Genomic DNA, 16,998 nt, shown 5'->3' on the forward strand with positions numbered 1-16,998 from the left:
GCCTGACCCCCCAGCCCCGGCTCCGGCCCGGGTTAATCCGCGGATCAGAGCGCACCCGTCTAAAGCGGTGGCGAGACGAGTGTCCTCCAGCCCAGCCCCTGTCGCCTTTGCCGTGGCAGAGAGCTGACGCTTCGGCGGCCACCTGGGCGCTCGCTCCCCGAGCGGTCCTTGGGAACGGTCCCTGTCAGCTCCGGCAACTCTCAGAAGTCTTCTAGCCCAGCGTTTCCCGGTGGCTTTATCAAAATGAAGGAGCAATTTGATGTTGTTTTGTTGGTCTGCCTCTGGGAAAGATAGCAGGTGGAGAGCTGGACTTTTAACTTGTACAGTTAGGGCAATATAGTTGATTGCATCCTGAGATTGATTTATTTTTTATTTTGTATGTAACATGGGTGTTGAAATCAGTAATTTACAGCATTTATGAATGTGCCAAATCCTTGAAAGTCACCACAAGCTACTCAGTTTGACAGTAATATTTCTGTGCAACCTGTTGTGTTTTAAAGCCTAATAGTGGTCAGTCAAGTGTGTTACTGTATGATTTATTTCAGGTATGTGGGCACACTCAATGACAGTTCAGGATTACCAAGATCTCATAGACAGAGGATGGCGAAGGTAAAGTGAAAAAGAAAATACAAAGCCCTGGTGTCAGTTTAGACACAATTTAGAATCGAGGTTTAAAGTTCTCTGTGAAAACTGTTAACTAGTTTCTGTAAATAATTGAAATAGAACTATTAGCCAAATGCTCTGAAAACTTGTGATGTGATCATGTTGAATAGGAAAATACTTGATTACTTGAGGATAGTTTTACTATACCAGCAAAAAGCTGCAAGAACTTCTCAAGTTTTGCTACCATTGTGTACTATTTGGTACTGTTTTAACAGAAACAGTTTTCTATTTATTTTCTAGTATAACAATAAAGAATTGATACATATTTTTTGTTATTTTTAGAAGTGGAAAATACGTCTACAAACCTATCATGAACCAAACATGTTGTCCTCAATACACAATAAGGTAAGAAGCTTAGAATATGCTACTGTAAGTGATTTGACTGCCTCAAATATGTTCAGCCATTTGTGCTTACTGCTTTAAATATGTAATACTTACAAAGACTGTCTACTTTTAATGATACTTTTCATGCTAAATACATGCTCTTGGGTTTGTGCATAGACACATCAGAAACTCTGTAATGTTTTCTTGTGAGTGAGCTGCTAAGTGCCTACCCTTGGCTTGTGCTTCAAGAAGAATCCAAAGCAAGAGTCCTATGGTTGCTCTTCTTGCTCCCTGGTGCAGGTGACCCAGTATGTTTGTATCCCACAAACACTGTTTGGTCACCCAAATAAGAGAGGCTGTCAGTTGAATAGGTGTGAATAATTCTGGGTACGCTTTTCCAGCATTAATAGTTAGTATTGATGCTGGGTAAGATGGATAAGTGAAAAATTTGAGTGTATTAGCTTCCTAGGAAGGTGTGGTTTATTTTTAATGTTGTTCTTGAGGTCATATTTTAATGATTACAGACATACATGCACAAAACATGCCATAAAGAGTGTTATGCAGAACACAGTTTTATTAACTCAAAAGCGTTGATAAAATATCTGACTACTAAATATAGAGGAATTTAAGAAATAGTTAGAAAATACACATACAGTGTAATTTTTAAAGTCGTTTTTTAACCTTTTTGTTTTCTGAAATAATCTTTCACAGAAGAGATAAAGTTTTTTTTTTTCCCTTTTAAGGTGCCAAGCTTTGCATTTTCAGGCCTCCAAATCGCACAAGAAAGTTCTAAAGAAAATGTTGAAGTTTATTTCCAAAGGAGAGGTTTCGAAAGTAGTGAGTGAAGGTAAGAAAGGAGGATCAACTGTCTGCTTGAGTGGTTGGATGGCTAATACACTTTGAATTTTGGATATAGACCCCTAGATAAAGGTGTGGGTAGGCTCAAGGAATCAGAAAATGGTTTGGATTGGGAGGACCTTTTCAAGGCCATCCAGTTCAACCTCCCTGCAGGGAGCAGGGACATCCCCAACTAGAGCAGGTTGCTCAGAGCCCCGGCCAACCTCACCTGGGATGGTTCCAGGGATGGGGCAGCGACCACCTCTCTGAGCAACCTGGGCTAATGTCTCACCACCCTCAGTGTAAAAATTTCCTCCTCCTATCTAGTCTAAATCTCCCCTCTTTCAGTTTAAAACCCTCACCCCCTCTCCTTTTGCTGAAAAGTTTGTCCCCATCTTTCTTGTAGGCCCTCTTTAAGTACTGAAAGGCCACAATAAGATCTCCCTGGACTTCCTCTTCTCCAGGCTGAACAACCCCAACTCCCTCAGCCTTTCTTCAGAGGTTGTGCCTTTGCAGTGTGTTTTGTATCAAGAGCACTAGATAGCCCAGACACCAAATTGTGCAGCTCTTTGCTTATTTTTTGCATGGACCAGCTTAATTTTTTTTTTCATCTGTGGGCACCTGCTCACTTTCTAACGGAGTGCTCTAGAGAATTAAAACCTGGTTTTACTTCTGCCATAAAAGTGGTAATCTGGAAAGGACTAAGCAGGATGGTGGGTGTCAGAGGGAAGGGAGAGCAAGCACAGAAAGGAAGGTTTTTTTTTTTCCATGTGACTGACCAGTCACACTCCACTTACCCAACACCAAACTCAGCTGTTCTCAGTTTTGGTGGAGCTTGTTGTGTTGGTTCCAAATCATTATAATTTGCCTCTTTTGAGTGTGAGATTTTTTCAGTCTTTTTTGTTGTTTGTTTGAAGTTGTGGCATGAGAGTAGTTCACTGCCCAATTTTAGTGTAGAAAATAAAAAATTGTATGTTCCATAAATGAGTTGGTGCTTGTAAATTGGGGTCATAGAGGAAGCTCTCTGTCTTCAGATTATTGTCAGAAGTCACTTTATCTTTTGAGAAAACAGTTATAAAATTGGAAAAGAGTTAGTATTAACTGTGCAAAGCATCAGCTGTGGTTCTGCAGAGGAACTGAGTCATGCAGCTGTTGGTTATTCACAGAGGAGCCTATGGACTCCCATGTCGACGACGTGGTGGCAGGTGATTTTGGGTACAAGAGTGAATCTCATGCCAGTCTGTCTGAACTGACTCCCTTGAACGTGGATCCCGTGGAGAAAGTGGAGAATGAAGATGAGGATGCAGGAGAAACAAAAGAAGAGGTGACTGTGCAGAAGGCAGGATCAAGTTCCACTCGGCTGTGTTCAGATAAAGATGTGCCAGACCCTGGAGAACCATCACATTCAGCTAAAGCTGTCCATGCACCACCTAAGCCAGGTAGTCACATTTTTGGCAGTAATTGGAGTATGCTCTCGTGGTGTCACATGTTGTTGAAGTCCTTCTTTTTATCTTGCCTAGTGTTTTGTAGTTGTTTCTTTTTATTCCCTATTCTCTTCCCAATTTATAGTGTAAAAATGGAGAGGTGCTGTGTGTTACTTGTTTTCTTAGTTCTTCCTGAAAGTGGCATTAATTTTCATTATCTTAAAGTTTTGTTTTTGAGACTACATATCTACAGCTGATAGGTTCCTGTAAGCTCTTTAGATTGCAGCCAAGTAGACCAAGGTGACTGCATCCCATCAGACATGGGGACCAGTTTCCAGTTTGGGATACTTTTTTATGCAGATGTATGTCCAGCTTTCCTTTTCTTCTGTAGGACATGTAGACCTGGGCTTTGTGTACCTTGAGGTATGGATCACAGAATATCTCAAGTTGAAGGGCACCTTTCAGGCTTATTTGGGTCACCTCCCTGAGTTGGACTCATTGGATGTGCAAGGTGAAGAGCTGGCTGGAGCTCTGGCTGGAGCTGCAGCAGTGCTGGTTACTGAGTTGGGTTAAGGCTTAACCTTGCCTCCTGTGCAACAGTGGGAAACCAATTTAAGAACCAAGAAATCACCCTAGGTATTATTTTTCTATTTCTTTACTTCTGCAGGTTGTCTTGTAATAGAAGTTTTGGTGTTTACACCCTGTGAATAATGTGTTTAAGGCTCTATTTCTTATGCTTTCATAGACTGTTTGCCACAGATCTAACTGGCATTGGAAATGGATTCAGATTATTTTTCTGTTATTTTATAGGCTTAAAGAAAATGGAATAGACTTCTGCTGTTTTAAAAAAGTACAGGTTCTTCTGGTCCTTAGAAAATGTCATTTTTTAACATGTGAGCTGTTTGGGAGCTTTCCTTGTTTTAGATTTTGGCTAACTTTAGATGAGAAAAGCAGTACCACTGGAGGATGTGAAATCATGAAGTAATTCCTCTTTATTGTCTTGTTGTCAACTTAATATTACATTTCTGTAAGGAGGAGCAGTAAGTATGTACAAGGAGTAAGACAATCTCCCTTGTTCTACTTCTGATGCATTTATACAATGCCACAGCTCTCATGTGCCAAAACATGAAGGTAAATGCTTGTTAATTAACAAGGTTTTGTGTGAAAGTACATGGAATATTATAGGTGGCATTTTTAATATAATAATAATCTTAATAATTTTTTTGTATAATACTGGTTTTAATGGTATAATTAATTTTTTGGGTGGATGAGTTATTGCCAGAATAATTCACTTGACCAACAGCCTGCACTGGAAAATGAGGCAGAATTGCTGATTTGTGTCCCAGAGGCTGCAGAGGAGGAGGCAGCCTTGTCTTACAGGTCACGTTTCCAGTTCTGCATAGCCTGCAATGGCCTGTCCAGAAAAATAAAGGGTATTTTTGGAATTGCAGTTAGCCACGGTGTGTGGTTCTAGTTAAAGTCCCAGTGGAGACTGGACACTTTGGAGTTTTTCCATATCTTTGGGACATCATTCCTAATTTCACTTGCCTATTACATGTTGTGCCAGTATTGGAGAACCTCAAAGTACTTTTTCCTTCACAAAGCTTTCTGTCTCCTTTTAGGAGGTGGCTAATTAAAATAAAGTTCTTTTTTCCCCTAATGAACACTCATTCTGATTGGATCAGGTTTTCACCAGCTTAACAAGCAATTTTGCAGCTAAAAAACCAAAAAAGGATGTTTTCAGAAATGCTTGATCCTAAAACCTGTAGTGCTGCATAGAAGCAGTACTGTTACACATTCCTGGAAAACTAGTCCCAAATTCTTAAGACTCTATTTTATTTTGATTTTATAGAATGCAGTCATACAGTTCATATAACTTTTATTTGTTATGCAAATTTTCAAAATCCTTGTGTTTTTAAAATAACATGACAAGCTTTGGGTTATGTAAACTTCCTTTTGGAAGGAAACTAAGTGGATATTGACAGCAGATGGCAGCCTTGGGTAAATTATTGCTGCAAATCTGCCTTTTTAAAAAAAAGATGGGGTATGATCTTCAGTTATGTTAAGAACAGCATTGGTTAAAACTTGAGGCACTGGAAATTCTCTTAAAACCTGAAACATTGGTTGTACTCTGAAAATGGGCAGTTAGTTTTACAGGGGAGAAATGTGCATTAGTGTGCTTCTTTCTTCCTGGAAGTTTTAAATGAAAGATAAAAGTGAATAATAACTGCATCAGAAAGCTTATTTAATTCTTAATTTTTTTTATTTTTTTTTTTAAGGGTAGATGGTGTCACAGGTCAAATTCAGTTTAAAATTTTCCAGATAGAAAGATGTTTAGTTTTCATCTTGGAAAGTGCAGGCTTATTCTGTAATAAGATTGCTTAATTGCATTTTTATTCCTTTATAAACGAAACAAGTCATTGTCCCATTGGAATAATGGGCTGTTTCTGCACAGTTTCAGGTGGAAAAGAAGGTTTGCTTATGTCTGTGCACACTCATTGTTTTAGGAAGTCTTTCTTGCTAACTTAAAGCATGTAGAAGATCTGAGACATGAAGCAGATCCTGATCCAGATGAACTATTTGTTCTTCAATGGATCATGAGTATTTTAAATAAACTCTTCCTGTGACTTGTTTGCCTATGAGCAGGTCACATATCTGTTATTTCCTCTTAATATTTGTCCTTTCTGATGAATCTTTTTAGCTGTATGAGTAAAACAAACACTCAAAATCCTTAGCTCAGAGGTAAGAACACTATCATAAAATCTGCTGGTGCAATTGTAGGGTGTCTAAGGAGTGCCCAAGTGGTATTAGCTCCTTCTCAAAGTCCCTGAGGTGCTCATTTCATGACATTTCAACTGTCATGGAGTCTACATGGAAAAAACAGACTGGGACCTCTTCTGGGTGAGCCACAAAGAGCTCACTGCCCACTTGCCCCAGGAAAGCACTCACAGACTCCATAAATTTTGTATGATATGCACAATAAAAAGAATATTTTCCAGCTTTACTGATACTTAAAAGCTTATCCCAAAATGAAGTATTTTGCCAGTTTCTATGGGGTATCTGTTGGTGAAGAAAGATGCAGGCAGTGACTCCTAGGGCTGCAGTTCTTTGCAGGTAAAGTGACTAAATAGAATATTTAGAATTTAGAATTACTTTAGAATACCAGTGCTCTCACAGTTTCCAGTTTGCAGGAGGATACTACTGTTGTCATTTTCTGTGGGAAGGTTTGAAGTAGATAGAGGACAAGAAAGATGGTTTTGGCTGGTAAGTTATTAGTAAGAAGGAGGATGAGGAAAGAAAGCTCTAAATTTTCCCAGGAGTCCTGCAAAAAACAATTTGTGTAATTTCCAAGGCCTTCAAGAGAGTAAAATGGGATAAGCTGTAGTTAAGTCTGGGTTTGGATTCCTTTTACTTCTTATAAATATTAACAGTTGGAAATATGTCTTCTTCCTTATGCTTCAAATGAAAGCACTTCACTATTCAAGGTGTTTTCCCAACTGAAAAGATTAATCTTTCAAAAATTGCCAGTGATTTTTTTGCAAGATATAAGGGTTTAGAAGAAAACTAATGGCATTAAAGACTTCTTTAGTGGTTTGTCTTAATATTTGTTACAGTTTTGGTTCTGTGCAATATAATTTCTCCAGCCCCTGTTTCCAGCAGTGCAGCAGATTCATGCAGCTCTTACACAGTGTCTGGAGTGAGGTCTGGTGTTCAGTTCCTTGTGTGTGCTACATGGAATAGCAGAGAATGATGTACAAAGTTTAGGCAGAACTGAGAGCATTAGAAGAATGTTTCTTGCTTTTTGTAAGTTTTACAAATTTGGATTTATGGATTTACAAAGCAGTATCCATTATATTCACAATGTCTAGGGAAATTGTTACTTGTAAGTAGAAATTCACTGCATCTAGTGGGTACCAAGGGGACCAGCTGTCTTCTTAATTTTTTTTTTCTTTTATTTGTATTAATTGAAAAAAATTCTGTGTTTTTCTGGTACTGGCATTCTCATATCTTGACTTTTTATCTTACATTGGTGTCCTAAGTATAAAAATCTGGCCCCTTCGCTGAATCATTTGGACCACCTGAACTATTATTTGTGCATGTCTTTGGGTTTGTGTTGCTTTAAAACTTAAGTTCTTGTAGCATCACATTCTGTCTTCCATGCTGATCCATTTGTTTTCTAGGTTTGACTTCTAAGTGAATAACAGTCACAAATAGAGCAGTATAAATGGTTGATCTGTTGAGGGAGATGTGTAAAATTACAAATCAATTCACTTTTACCTAATCTGAATATAATTTTAAGCAAAGCTGTAAGTTTATGTGGACTTTTGCATGGCATTAGTAGCATTGGCACTAATGGTCCTGGCGTTGGCAGCATTTCTATGTGCTGCATAAAGATTCCAGGTGACAAGAAAGAAATGCTATTTTTTTGGTGTGTCTTCTGCAGGGGTTTGTTGTGTAGCCAGCTGGGTTTTAAAGGCAGTAGAGAAATTCTCTGTGAATTTGGCTACAAGGTTTTGTGGTTGTGTTTTTTTTCCTTTCAGTGTAAGTTTAAGTGGACCTTTACTCTCCTTTTGCATGGCATTAGTAGCATTGGCACTAATGGTCCTGGCATTGGCAGCATTTCTATATGCTGCATAAAGATTCCAGGTGGCAAAAAAGAAATGCTGTCTTTTTTGTGTGTCTTCTGCAGGGGTGTGTTGTGTAGCCAGCTGGGTTTTAAAGGCAGTAGAGAAATTCTCTGTGAATTTGGCTACAAGGTTTTGTGGTTGTGTTTTTTTTCCTTTCAGTGTTTCAAGCAGATCCTGTAGCTGTTTGGATGTAGTATGACAACATACTGTGCATTAAACAGGAGCTGGTCTTTGTTTCTGAGAGGGGAATGTGGCAGAATCGTTTAAGGATGGACTTAGCAGGAAGTAACTTTCTTTAAGTGTGTTCTTGGCTGTGGGGTGGACTCGTGGTCAAGGTGTTTCTGCACTGAAGTGCTGCATTAAAGAGCTGTAGAGGAAGAGTCATTGCAACTTAGCTTGGTGTCAGGTGGTGTTGGCAGTTGTAAATGTGGAGGCCCATGTTATGTTCAGACCACAGCCAGCAATTAAGGATGAGTTTAATAACTTCTTTTCAGGGGTTATGTAAGAACTACTTGTCTCCTGCAAAATGTGGTGTTTAATTCTTTGCCTGTGCCCTCATAGGGAAAGGGGCTGATCTGAGCAAGCCACCGTGTCGAAAGGCAAAGGACATAAGGAGAGAAAGAAAGCTGCAGAAACTCCTTCAGAACCAGATGTGCACCCTTGAAGGCTCTCAGCAGCAAGCAGATCAAGTTTCCCTCTTGCAAAACTGTAAATCTAAACCAAACCAGCCTAAAACCATTGAAGACTTCGTGTTTGTGTCCTTGCCTGATGATGCACGACACAAATTAGAGGTAACGTCTCGTTTTCTGTTGTTGGAGGCAAATTGAGGAAAACTCTAGTTAAGGATTTTTTGAAGTGCTTAGTTGTTCAGTATCTGTGACTTTCAGGAAAGGTTGTAGTTTGAATCCTGCAATAGATGTGGTACTGCATGATATGTAGCTACATATCTGGTGCAGCTGAGCTCCGTGTAACCACACGAGGGAACTCTTGCACTTGCAGTCAGTCCTAGCAGAGACCAGCACAGTTCCCAAAATAACTTGCAAATTGATTTCATACAGTGTGACTTGAAAATGAAAGACTTTGAATTAACCAAGTGTTGAATGATGAGAGAGATTCAATATTTAGTTCTGCAGTTTATAAATACTTAAACTATCTATGCTAATGAAGCTTGACAAGAAAGCAGTAACTGTTCATAAAATTAAACAGATGAGAAGATAGCTGCTCTTTATAAACATCATTGATATGTGTTGATGTCTTTGGAAGCTGTAAAAGTGATGGTAGAAAATTTTGCTTAATATACTGGTTGCCATTAACATTCTAACATATGTTAATCATAACCCCATGTTAAAAATTCTTTCTGGAAGCTGGAAGACTTAAGTATTTGCCTGTAGTTACTGATTATCAGTGATGGTATTTGAAAGTAAATTTTTAATATTCTTTTGACTATTCAAAGAGGTAATAATGATGACTTAAAAGATTCACCCTGAATAAGTGACAAGAAGTCATAAAATTGATACATCTCACTAACTCCACCAGATTGATGGCTCTGAACATCTTCAGATGTCTGAACATCTTCATTTAGAAGATGCACAGAGAATTAAAAGTAGGATGGTTCCAGCAGTGTATTCCTAGATTGTCTTTGTGCTTTTTCACTATAGCTGTCAAGTGTTTTTTTTTTGTTTAATTTTTTTTGATAGGTCAAAACCAATGCTATTTATGAAAATAGAACCATACTGAAAATTATATGTTTTCTGAAATGAGCCTGTCCTTAAATACACTTGATAAGAAATGCATTATTGCTCATGTAGTATCATTCTGTTGCTTAGGAAGCAATCATTTTTACTAAGAACAATTTTTAATTTACAGCTTGATTTTTTTTTTTAAGTTATTTTTGTGTGTGTAAGGATGTTGGTGGGGAAGATGGATAACTTCCTATAATGAATTACTCATGATTGAATATGGAAACATTGTTTCCTCTTCCTCTTTAAATTTGAAAAATCCCCTGGAGATTATTGTAGTAAAAACAGTCTATCTAAAGAGCAGAGATAGGATGTATGGGTCCTTCAAGTTACTTTTCAGTACAGTGTGAAATTACAAGAGAAGATTTTTAAAAAGTACACAAAATCTCTTTAAAACATTAATTTGTGTTCCATTTGTTGGTATTAGTTTTTGAATGTTGTGTATCTCTTCTCTAGGCATTTTGGTTATCTTAATTTGTACATTACTCAGTGTAAATAGAAAAGCCTTCAATAGCCTAAATTGAGCTGAAGAATTGTCTAATATTAATGAATTCTTTAGGACCCTTGTGCAGGAAATCAAGATTTGTCTGTTGTGATGTTTGTCTATGTATAAATATAAAGTTATTGCATGATATGGTAATAATAAATGTGTTTAACTTCTTCTGAAGGTGAGGGTGGTGAGATCATCTCCACCAAGTTCACAGTTCAAAGCCACATTTCAGGAGTCTTACCAGGTCTATAAACGTTACCAGATGGTTATTCACAAGGACCCACCTGATAAACCAACTATAAATCAGGTCAGAAGGCCAAATGAATTTTATGCAAAGCTCAGCTTCCCCTCCATTTCACGTGTCTTGTTTCTAGAAGAAACAAATGTGGATTTTATATTTATTGTGTATTCAGGAGCATGCAAAATACTGTATCAAATAAAATCAATGTCCTGAAAGTGCAAACTGTTTTGCTATCACAATGAGTGCCACAAATTGGTCTTAATTGCAGACAGAAAAGTTAGGGAAGTTACATAGGTATGCTGTTGGGTAAGAGATGGAGAAGATGAGGCTTTTGGAAGTAAATTTTGTGGGCCTTATAAAATATATCTCATTAGAACCCAAACCAGTTGGATGCTTACTCTGATAACTAGTCTCATTGGCTTTGATTAGAATGCTTCCAGAAGGAGAAATTAGCATGATCAGGGCCAACATGTGAGTAAAAATTTATCACACATACAAACTGTTTAAGGTTGACAGAAGTTGTATAAACCACTTCACTTTAAGTCCTTCAAGAAGTAGTCTGTGCACTCTACACTGCACATTGTTACTGCTGCTTGTAGTGACCAGGCAGTGTGTAATAGTTAATTATCAGACATGTCAGAAATATTATCACATTGTCAGAAAAAAAATCTGGAGGTTGGAGAAAGGATACATGTAGCAAGAAGATGTAATTGCTAAACTGGAGCAATGAGTGAAGTGCCATTAAAACTAATACATTTTAAGAGTCCAAAAGACTGTAAAATGAAAATAGTTTTTGTGGGTGATTTGTCACAGAACTTGGTCAAAAAACAGGTTGACTAAACTGGTGTTTTGGAGTGTTCTAGTGTTATATAGTGTTTAATCTTTAATGAAGATATCAATGATCATTTAAAGCTTAGAGTTCATTGTCAGACTTTCCTCTGTAGGAGGATTTTCTTGTTGCTATGTTGAAATCAGAAGACTGACTTCAGAGGCTTTGAAGTGAATAGGAGGAGAGCTTTCACTAGCCTTACCTTCAGAAGCATATTATCTGGTTATATGCACTCAAAATAGCCTGCTTGTATTTCCCTTGCTCTGAAGGTGAGGTTAGTACCTGTCTCCTTTGAGGACCCCCAGTTCAAATCATCCTTCAACCAATCAGCCACTTTATTTGCCAAGTATCAGATGGCTATACACAAGGACACACCTTCTGACTGTGGTGAAAATGAGGTACAGTTCACTGCATGCACCTTTGTGAAGACATTGGGGTTTTAATGCATACGTAAATGATGGGAAGTGTCTCTTAAGAGTGATTCTAAATACTAAAATATTGGAGTTTCCATTTGGGAGGGAACGCTTTGTGGTTTTTAGTAAGCTTCTGTTGAGTTAAAGCTGCTGTTTCACTATGATTTGTAGAGGTGTGGGACTGAGATTTACACTGGAAATGGGATAATGCTATGGAAATGCTTTTTTGATGGCAAAAGCATCTGCTTTTAAGCTCTTTGGTACCTTTTCCATGTTTCTCCCTAATTTTTTGTGGTCTCGCTTAATTTAACGGGTGAAAGTTTTACAAAAAAATCTCAGTTTTGCTCACGTTTCATTGCTCTCAACTAGAACTCACATTTGCAGTAGAAATAGTGCAAAAACATTCCCACCAGCTGATGGTCTGAGGTTCAGTGAGAGAACGTTGCATAGGAATGAAGCCTGCTTTTAAAATGGTGTTTACAGGATGCTAATCCTAATCTAATAAGTAAAACAAGAGTACTCGTGGGGTTTTCAACAAGCAGCAATTCTCTTTCTCTGTTAGATGGCACAACGTTTTCATTAGCAGAATTAATAAAACTGCTACTTCAGAACTGTCACTTCTGTCTGCTGCAAACCTACAACTTCAGTATTGATCCACTATCTAGTCAGGCTGTTCTGTTCCTGAGAGAGAGACTTGCACAAGTGATACCCAGCAAACTGTGGCTGCTTTCCAGGTAGAATAATAAAACTACATAATCATTTTTGGCTTTAGTTCAAAAGAGTGTTAAGGAGAGCTTTTTTTTTTTGTGAGATCTCTGTAATGCTACTGTGGAAAGCCATAAAATTTATTTCACTTTGTTTTGGGAAGTAATAGGACTCGTAACAATAAGTCGTAGTCTCTGCCCTTCTGATAATTACTGACATAAATTGGGTTAATTATAATAATGCACAAATGGGAAGCATGCCAAGAAAGCTTCAGCAGTTTGCTAGATTTGTACCTGGCATTACCTGGTCTGATTTGTGGCTTGATTTGTCTGCTACGATGAAAGCATTTCAGCCCTAATGCTTAGCTATAGCATATATTCCTCTGTGCTTCTGCTCTGAAAACCTTGTTGCTGCAGAAAGGGTGATAAAAACTTCATGTACTTACTGATTCTTCATTAAAAACTAGCAATTTAAGAAATATAGTGGTGGTTATAGTGGAAATAACATGGTGGAGAATCAAGAGCAAAGTGGTGATGGCTGCTTGCAGCTCAGTTTTGAGGAGCAGTTGCCTCTCAGTTCATCTACTCTCCAGTTGGGTCAGAGTGCTTGCTTTGGTGTGGACTTGAGTCTCATGGCTTTAATCACTCATGGAACTTTGTTTTTTAACTGAGGGAATCTAGAGAAGGAAAGAGATGTTAAGGACAGGTTAGGTTTCCACCACCTTAAGGTGTACAGTCTGTTGTGGGAATTGCTGTTGAACAGGAATGAGGTGGATTTCTCTTCATACTGCTAATAATTTAGTGGATTTTTATCCTCCTCCTTTTCCTTGCTACATGCCATAGGTGTTTCCTTGCTCTGCCTTCATGTTCTCTCTCTGGCATCAGGACTATGCAGGCTTAGTGTAACATTCCAGGGGAGACAGAAGACCTTCTCTAAAGCTTCTAGTAAATGTAAAAACTCAGGCTGATGCTGATGGGCTTTAATTTAGGTCCTTCTTCAGCACTACTAAATTACCTTCTGCGTTCCTGGGACTGTCTGGCTAAGAAGGTTTCTCTGTTCATGGTTATTAGACAGAAAAGCTCAGTCCCCTCAATCAAAAGCAGTTTGTGTTTGATTCCTGTAGGGCATAAACTGAAGAGTACACAAAATGTATTTTGATGTAGATTAGAAGCCTTTTTTTTCTTTTTTTTTTTATTTTTTAATACACAAAATGTATTTTGATGTACATTAGAAGCCTTTTTTCTTTCTTTTTTTTTTATTTTTTAAATTCTCATCTGTGCGGGATGAGAATTATTGGAGTCACCTTCAAGAACAGAAGACACCGAGTAGGGTAAAACTGATCCAAATTACTGAGAGCAAGGTTGGAAAGTCTTATTTGAGTATTCAAATAAGAGACTCAAATTAAAAGACTTTTTAATATATCATACAGACATTATGGAGCCAAGCAGTTCTTTAAGTAAAGGTAGAATGTAATTCTGTTCTATACACAGGGCTTTCTATCAGGGTAGTAACAAGTCTGCTTTGGGCTGTAAACTGGCAAACATCCAGGAATTTTTTGGGATCAAAAAATAAAATTTAGCTTTTAATCCATGCGAGCTAATACATCTGTGTATGGTGGATGAACCAGCTTTTTCAGGGAGAGTCCTGCTTACTTTTGTGTTTGGAAAGTTTCTAGTTTAGGAGAAGTGTTTAATTTTATATTGGGCTGAACACTTCAAAAACCTGCCTGGATTTAAATTCAGAATCCCACAAAAATTGTTATGGGACATATTAACAACTTCTTTTTGGAATATATTCTTAGATTGCTGGTGTTACAATATACTGTCTGCCTGTGTTAGCTGTTAGGCTAGCTTAATGTTAACCTTATTACATGAAAAGGCAATTTTAGGAATAGATGTAGTATTCTGGTGATGATTTGAAAATAACACTGGTGTGGAAAGTTATAAAGCAGTGCAATATTAACAAAAGGTAGGTGAGCCATGAAGCTGATTATTGCTTGATGAGTGTGAAAGAAGACCCTCTTTTTGCACTTATGTAATGTAGATACATCTTTTCATCAAGATTTTATGTCTGAAAGGGGAATAGGTAATTTCCAGGACAGGGAGTGCACTGAATACTTGACACCAAATATTTCTTTGAACTTCTGGGCACACTCTGGTTGGTGCCACTTTGAGACCAGTGACAAGTGGTGTTTCAGTGCCCTTCATGATGGGTTGTTTTGAGTTTTTCCTCCTTACTTTTTCCTCTCCTCCTGCATCTCTGATGGAGAGTAATAAAAGCAGGGTAGAAATTTCATAGTGGAATAAACTTTCTCCAAGTCCCATAGTTGCTGTTCTCCCTGTGATGATGAAACTTGCCTTTTCTGTGGAAGCATCACCACAGTCTTCAGAGCTGCTCTCCTTGCCAAGTAGAGGACGTGGTAAGGTAGAAGTGTGTTTGGGATCTGCCAAGTGAGTGAATATTCTAGGAACTGTTTTCAGTATCTCCTTGCACTGGAATTACAACCAGTTTAGGTTGCAAATGAAAATTTAAAAATCTGTTTATGTCTTGGCATAAAAGCTGCAACTGTTTTCTGCATAGGCTTTTGAACTCTCGATTATCCCCTTTTCCCTGAGTTTGTCTGGTATAACTTACTAAGTAAGTACTCTCAGCTCCCTCAAAAACCTTTGGGTAGTTGCTACAGGACTCCATCTTCCAAGTTGACCTGCTTGTCTCTGTGCTTCAGAGTGCAGTCAAGTACTGATGTTACTCAAAGTTGTTGACATCTAAGAATATTTAGGGCCAGTGTTTTTTATTGAATTGTATTGGTGTCCTGAGGAAAAACACAGCAAGTGATTTTCTAATTAAAGATTGCTTCATAACACTTGCTCTTAAACAGTGCTGTGGAAGAACTGATTTTTCAGTTTTGCTCTGTGGGAACACAAAACCTTATTAAGCTGCTATCTAAATGTGTACTAATCCACTGTTCAGTAATACATGTTCTCTTATCTTAAAAGGAGTTATTGGGAAAAATCAGAATTATGATTGCATAATGCAGCCCTTGAGTAGTGGAAGAATTTGTGTTTAGTATCAGGGATCTATGTCTGTAACCTACAAAAAGACACTAATGTAATCTATTGCAAGGACTTGTAACATGTTTCACAACAAAATTATCATCATGCAAGCAGGAAAAATGTTAAATAACTAACTTGTAGACAAGTCAAGCTATAATAAAAAAAGGAAATAATGAAATCTCAGAAAACCTGTAAAAGGGAGAGATATAGTGAACAGAGGAGCTGGCAGGCTGAGCATCCTTTCATTGCACAGGCATTATTTCCCTGTGTTGTCAGTGAAACATCAGTATCAACATGAATTATAGACCTGATCAGAAGACTGAGAACCATAATAATGCAAACAACTTGTGTGGGTGGAGGTTTGCCCACCTTTTGTCTTTAATTTGTTGTAAGACATAGAACAAATTGTAATAATAGCTTTGTTGCAATAATTCATGCACAGAGAAATGGATAAATATGGGTTTGGAACTTTTTTGAGTAACATTGAACAGAATTTTGTTATATTTCTGGGTGAAGAGGTATAGATTAATGTGTAGAAGGATAAGCTGAGAATAATACAGAAGAATGAAGTCTGTGTTTTGTGTAATCCCAAGAGACAGAAGTACTTTGATAATTGAATGTGGTACTGGGCAGTGCTAGTGGAGGTGGGTTTCTCTACAGATTTGCTGCTGTCTGCTGGTCTGATTTTACCTCAAGAAGCATTAAGAGTGACCAGGGAGTGTTTTATGTGTTACCTTTGTAGAGTTACAGCACAAAAATCTGAAAAGAAGGTAGGAACATGATAAAGAGAAACAGTAACTAGGTCTGAGGGCATAGGCTGGCTCTTCAGATGAGAACATTGGATTTAAGGAAGCTTAGTAATAGATGTGGCCTGTCATCTGCTTTGCTAAGAGCAATCCTTACCTGCAAACATTTTAACTCTGCTCAACAAACCTTCCAGTGCTTCTGTGTAAGAAGTGCAGGGAGGGCTCTGCAGAACACGAGTCTGTGATCCAGCTCTACCCCAGCTTCAGCACGAGTCACACAGGATGAGGAAAGGTGGATGGAAATGTTTGAGAATGCTTTGCCACCTGCATGTCTTCTGTGTTTTGTATGAAGTGTCAGAAGCTTATTTCTTGGTATTTTAATGGTAGATATAACTGTAGAACTCTAGCTCTGGGGCAGAGATTTTAAATGAAAGGAATACAGTGAAAACACTTGGCCCTTTCATCCCAAGAAGGACACATTTTTGACCCCAGTTGGTGTAATCAGTGGCTAGTTTGGATAAAATAAGGCATGTCTTTATCAGTTCTTAATGAAGTGTCATCTCACCAAAGGCATTGCATTCCTGACCCAGTGTTTTCTGTTTTAAAGTGCTTCTGGAAGTAAATTATAAAAGGTGTTAGCATATTTTATAGACACAGCCACATATATAAATAGGTAAAATCTCTCAGCCACTTGAGTTCTTCAGTTGTATTCAGTTCTTGTGTTCAAACAATTAGTGCCTAGCATTCCAAACAGAGTTTTACAGATAGTAAAAATTTGAAGATAAGCATTTTTTCTTCCTGCTTCTTCTCTAGTGAGCTTAATGATTGATCTGGATGATTTAAAACACAGTTACAACACACCTAGTCCATGAAGGTGATTTTTTAAATTGTTTTTTTTTTTAAAGC

The 16,998-nt window shown here is 38.0% G+C and overlaps 1 protein-coding gene across 1 annotated transcript in view; it reads left to right on the forward strand.

The window, feature by feature from the left end:
• The first annotated feature begins 547 nt into the window (after nt 1–547).
• The window catches only part of ATE1 (arginyltransferase 1), a 79,928-nt gene continuing 63,477 nt past the window's right edge, over nt 548–16,998 (forward strand). The window contains exons 1-5 of the mRNA XM_008941609.1: nt 548–609; nt 946–1,008; nt 1,731–1,834; nt 2,991–3,263; nt 8,438–8,667. Of these exons, the coding sequence (XP_008939857.1) occupies nt 548–609; nt 946–1,008; nt 1,731–1,834; nt 2,991–3,263; nt 8,438–8,667 (732 nt within the window). The remainder of the gene's footprint in view (nt 610–945; nt 1,009–1,730; nt 1,835–2,990; nt 3,264–8,437; nt 8,668–16,998) is intronic.

This window comes from Merops nubicus, unplaced genomic scaffold, assembly GCF_000691845.1.
Source record: "Merops nubicus isolate BGI_N331 unplaced genomic scaffold, ASM69184v1 scaffold326, whole genome shotgun sequence".
NCBI lineage: Eukaryota > Metazoa > Chordata > Aves > Coraciiformes > Meropidae > Merops > Merops nubicus.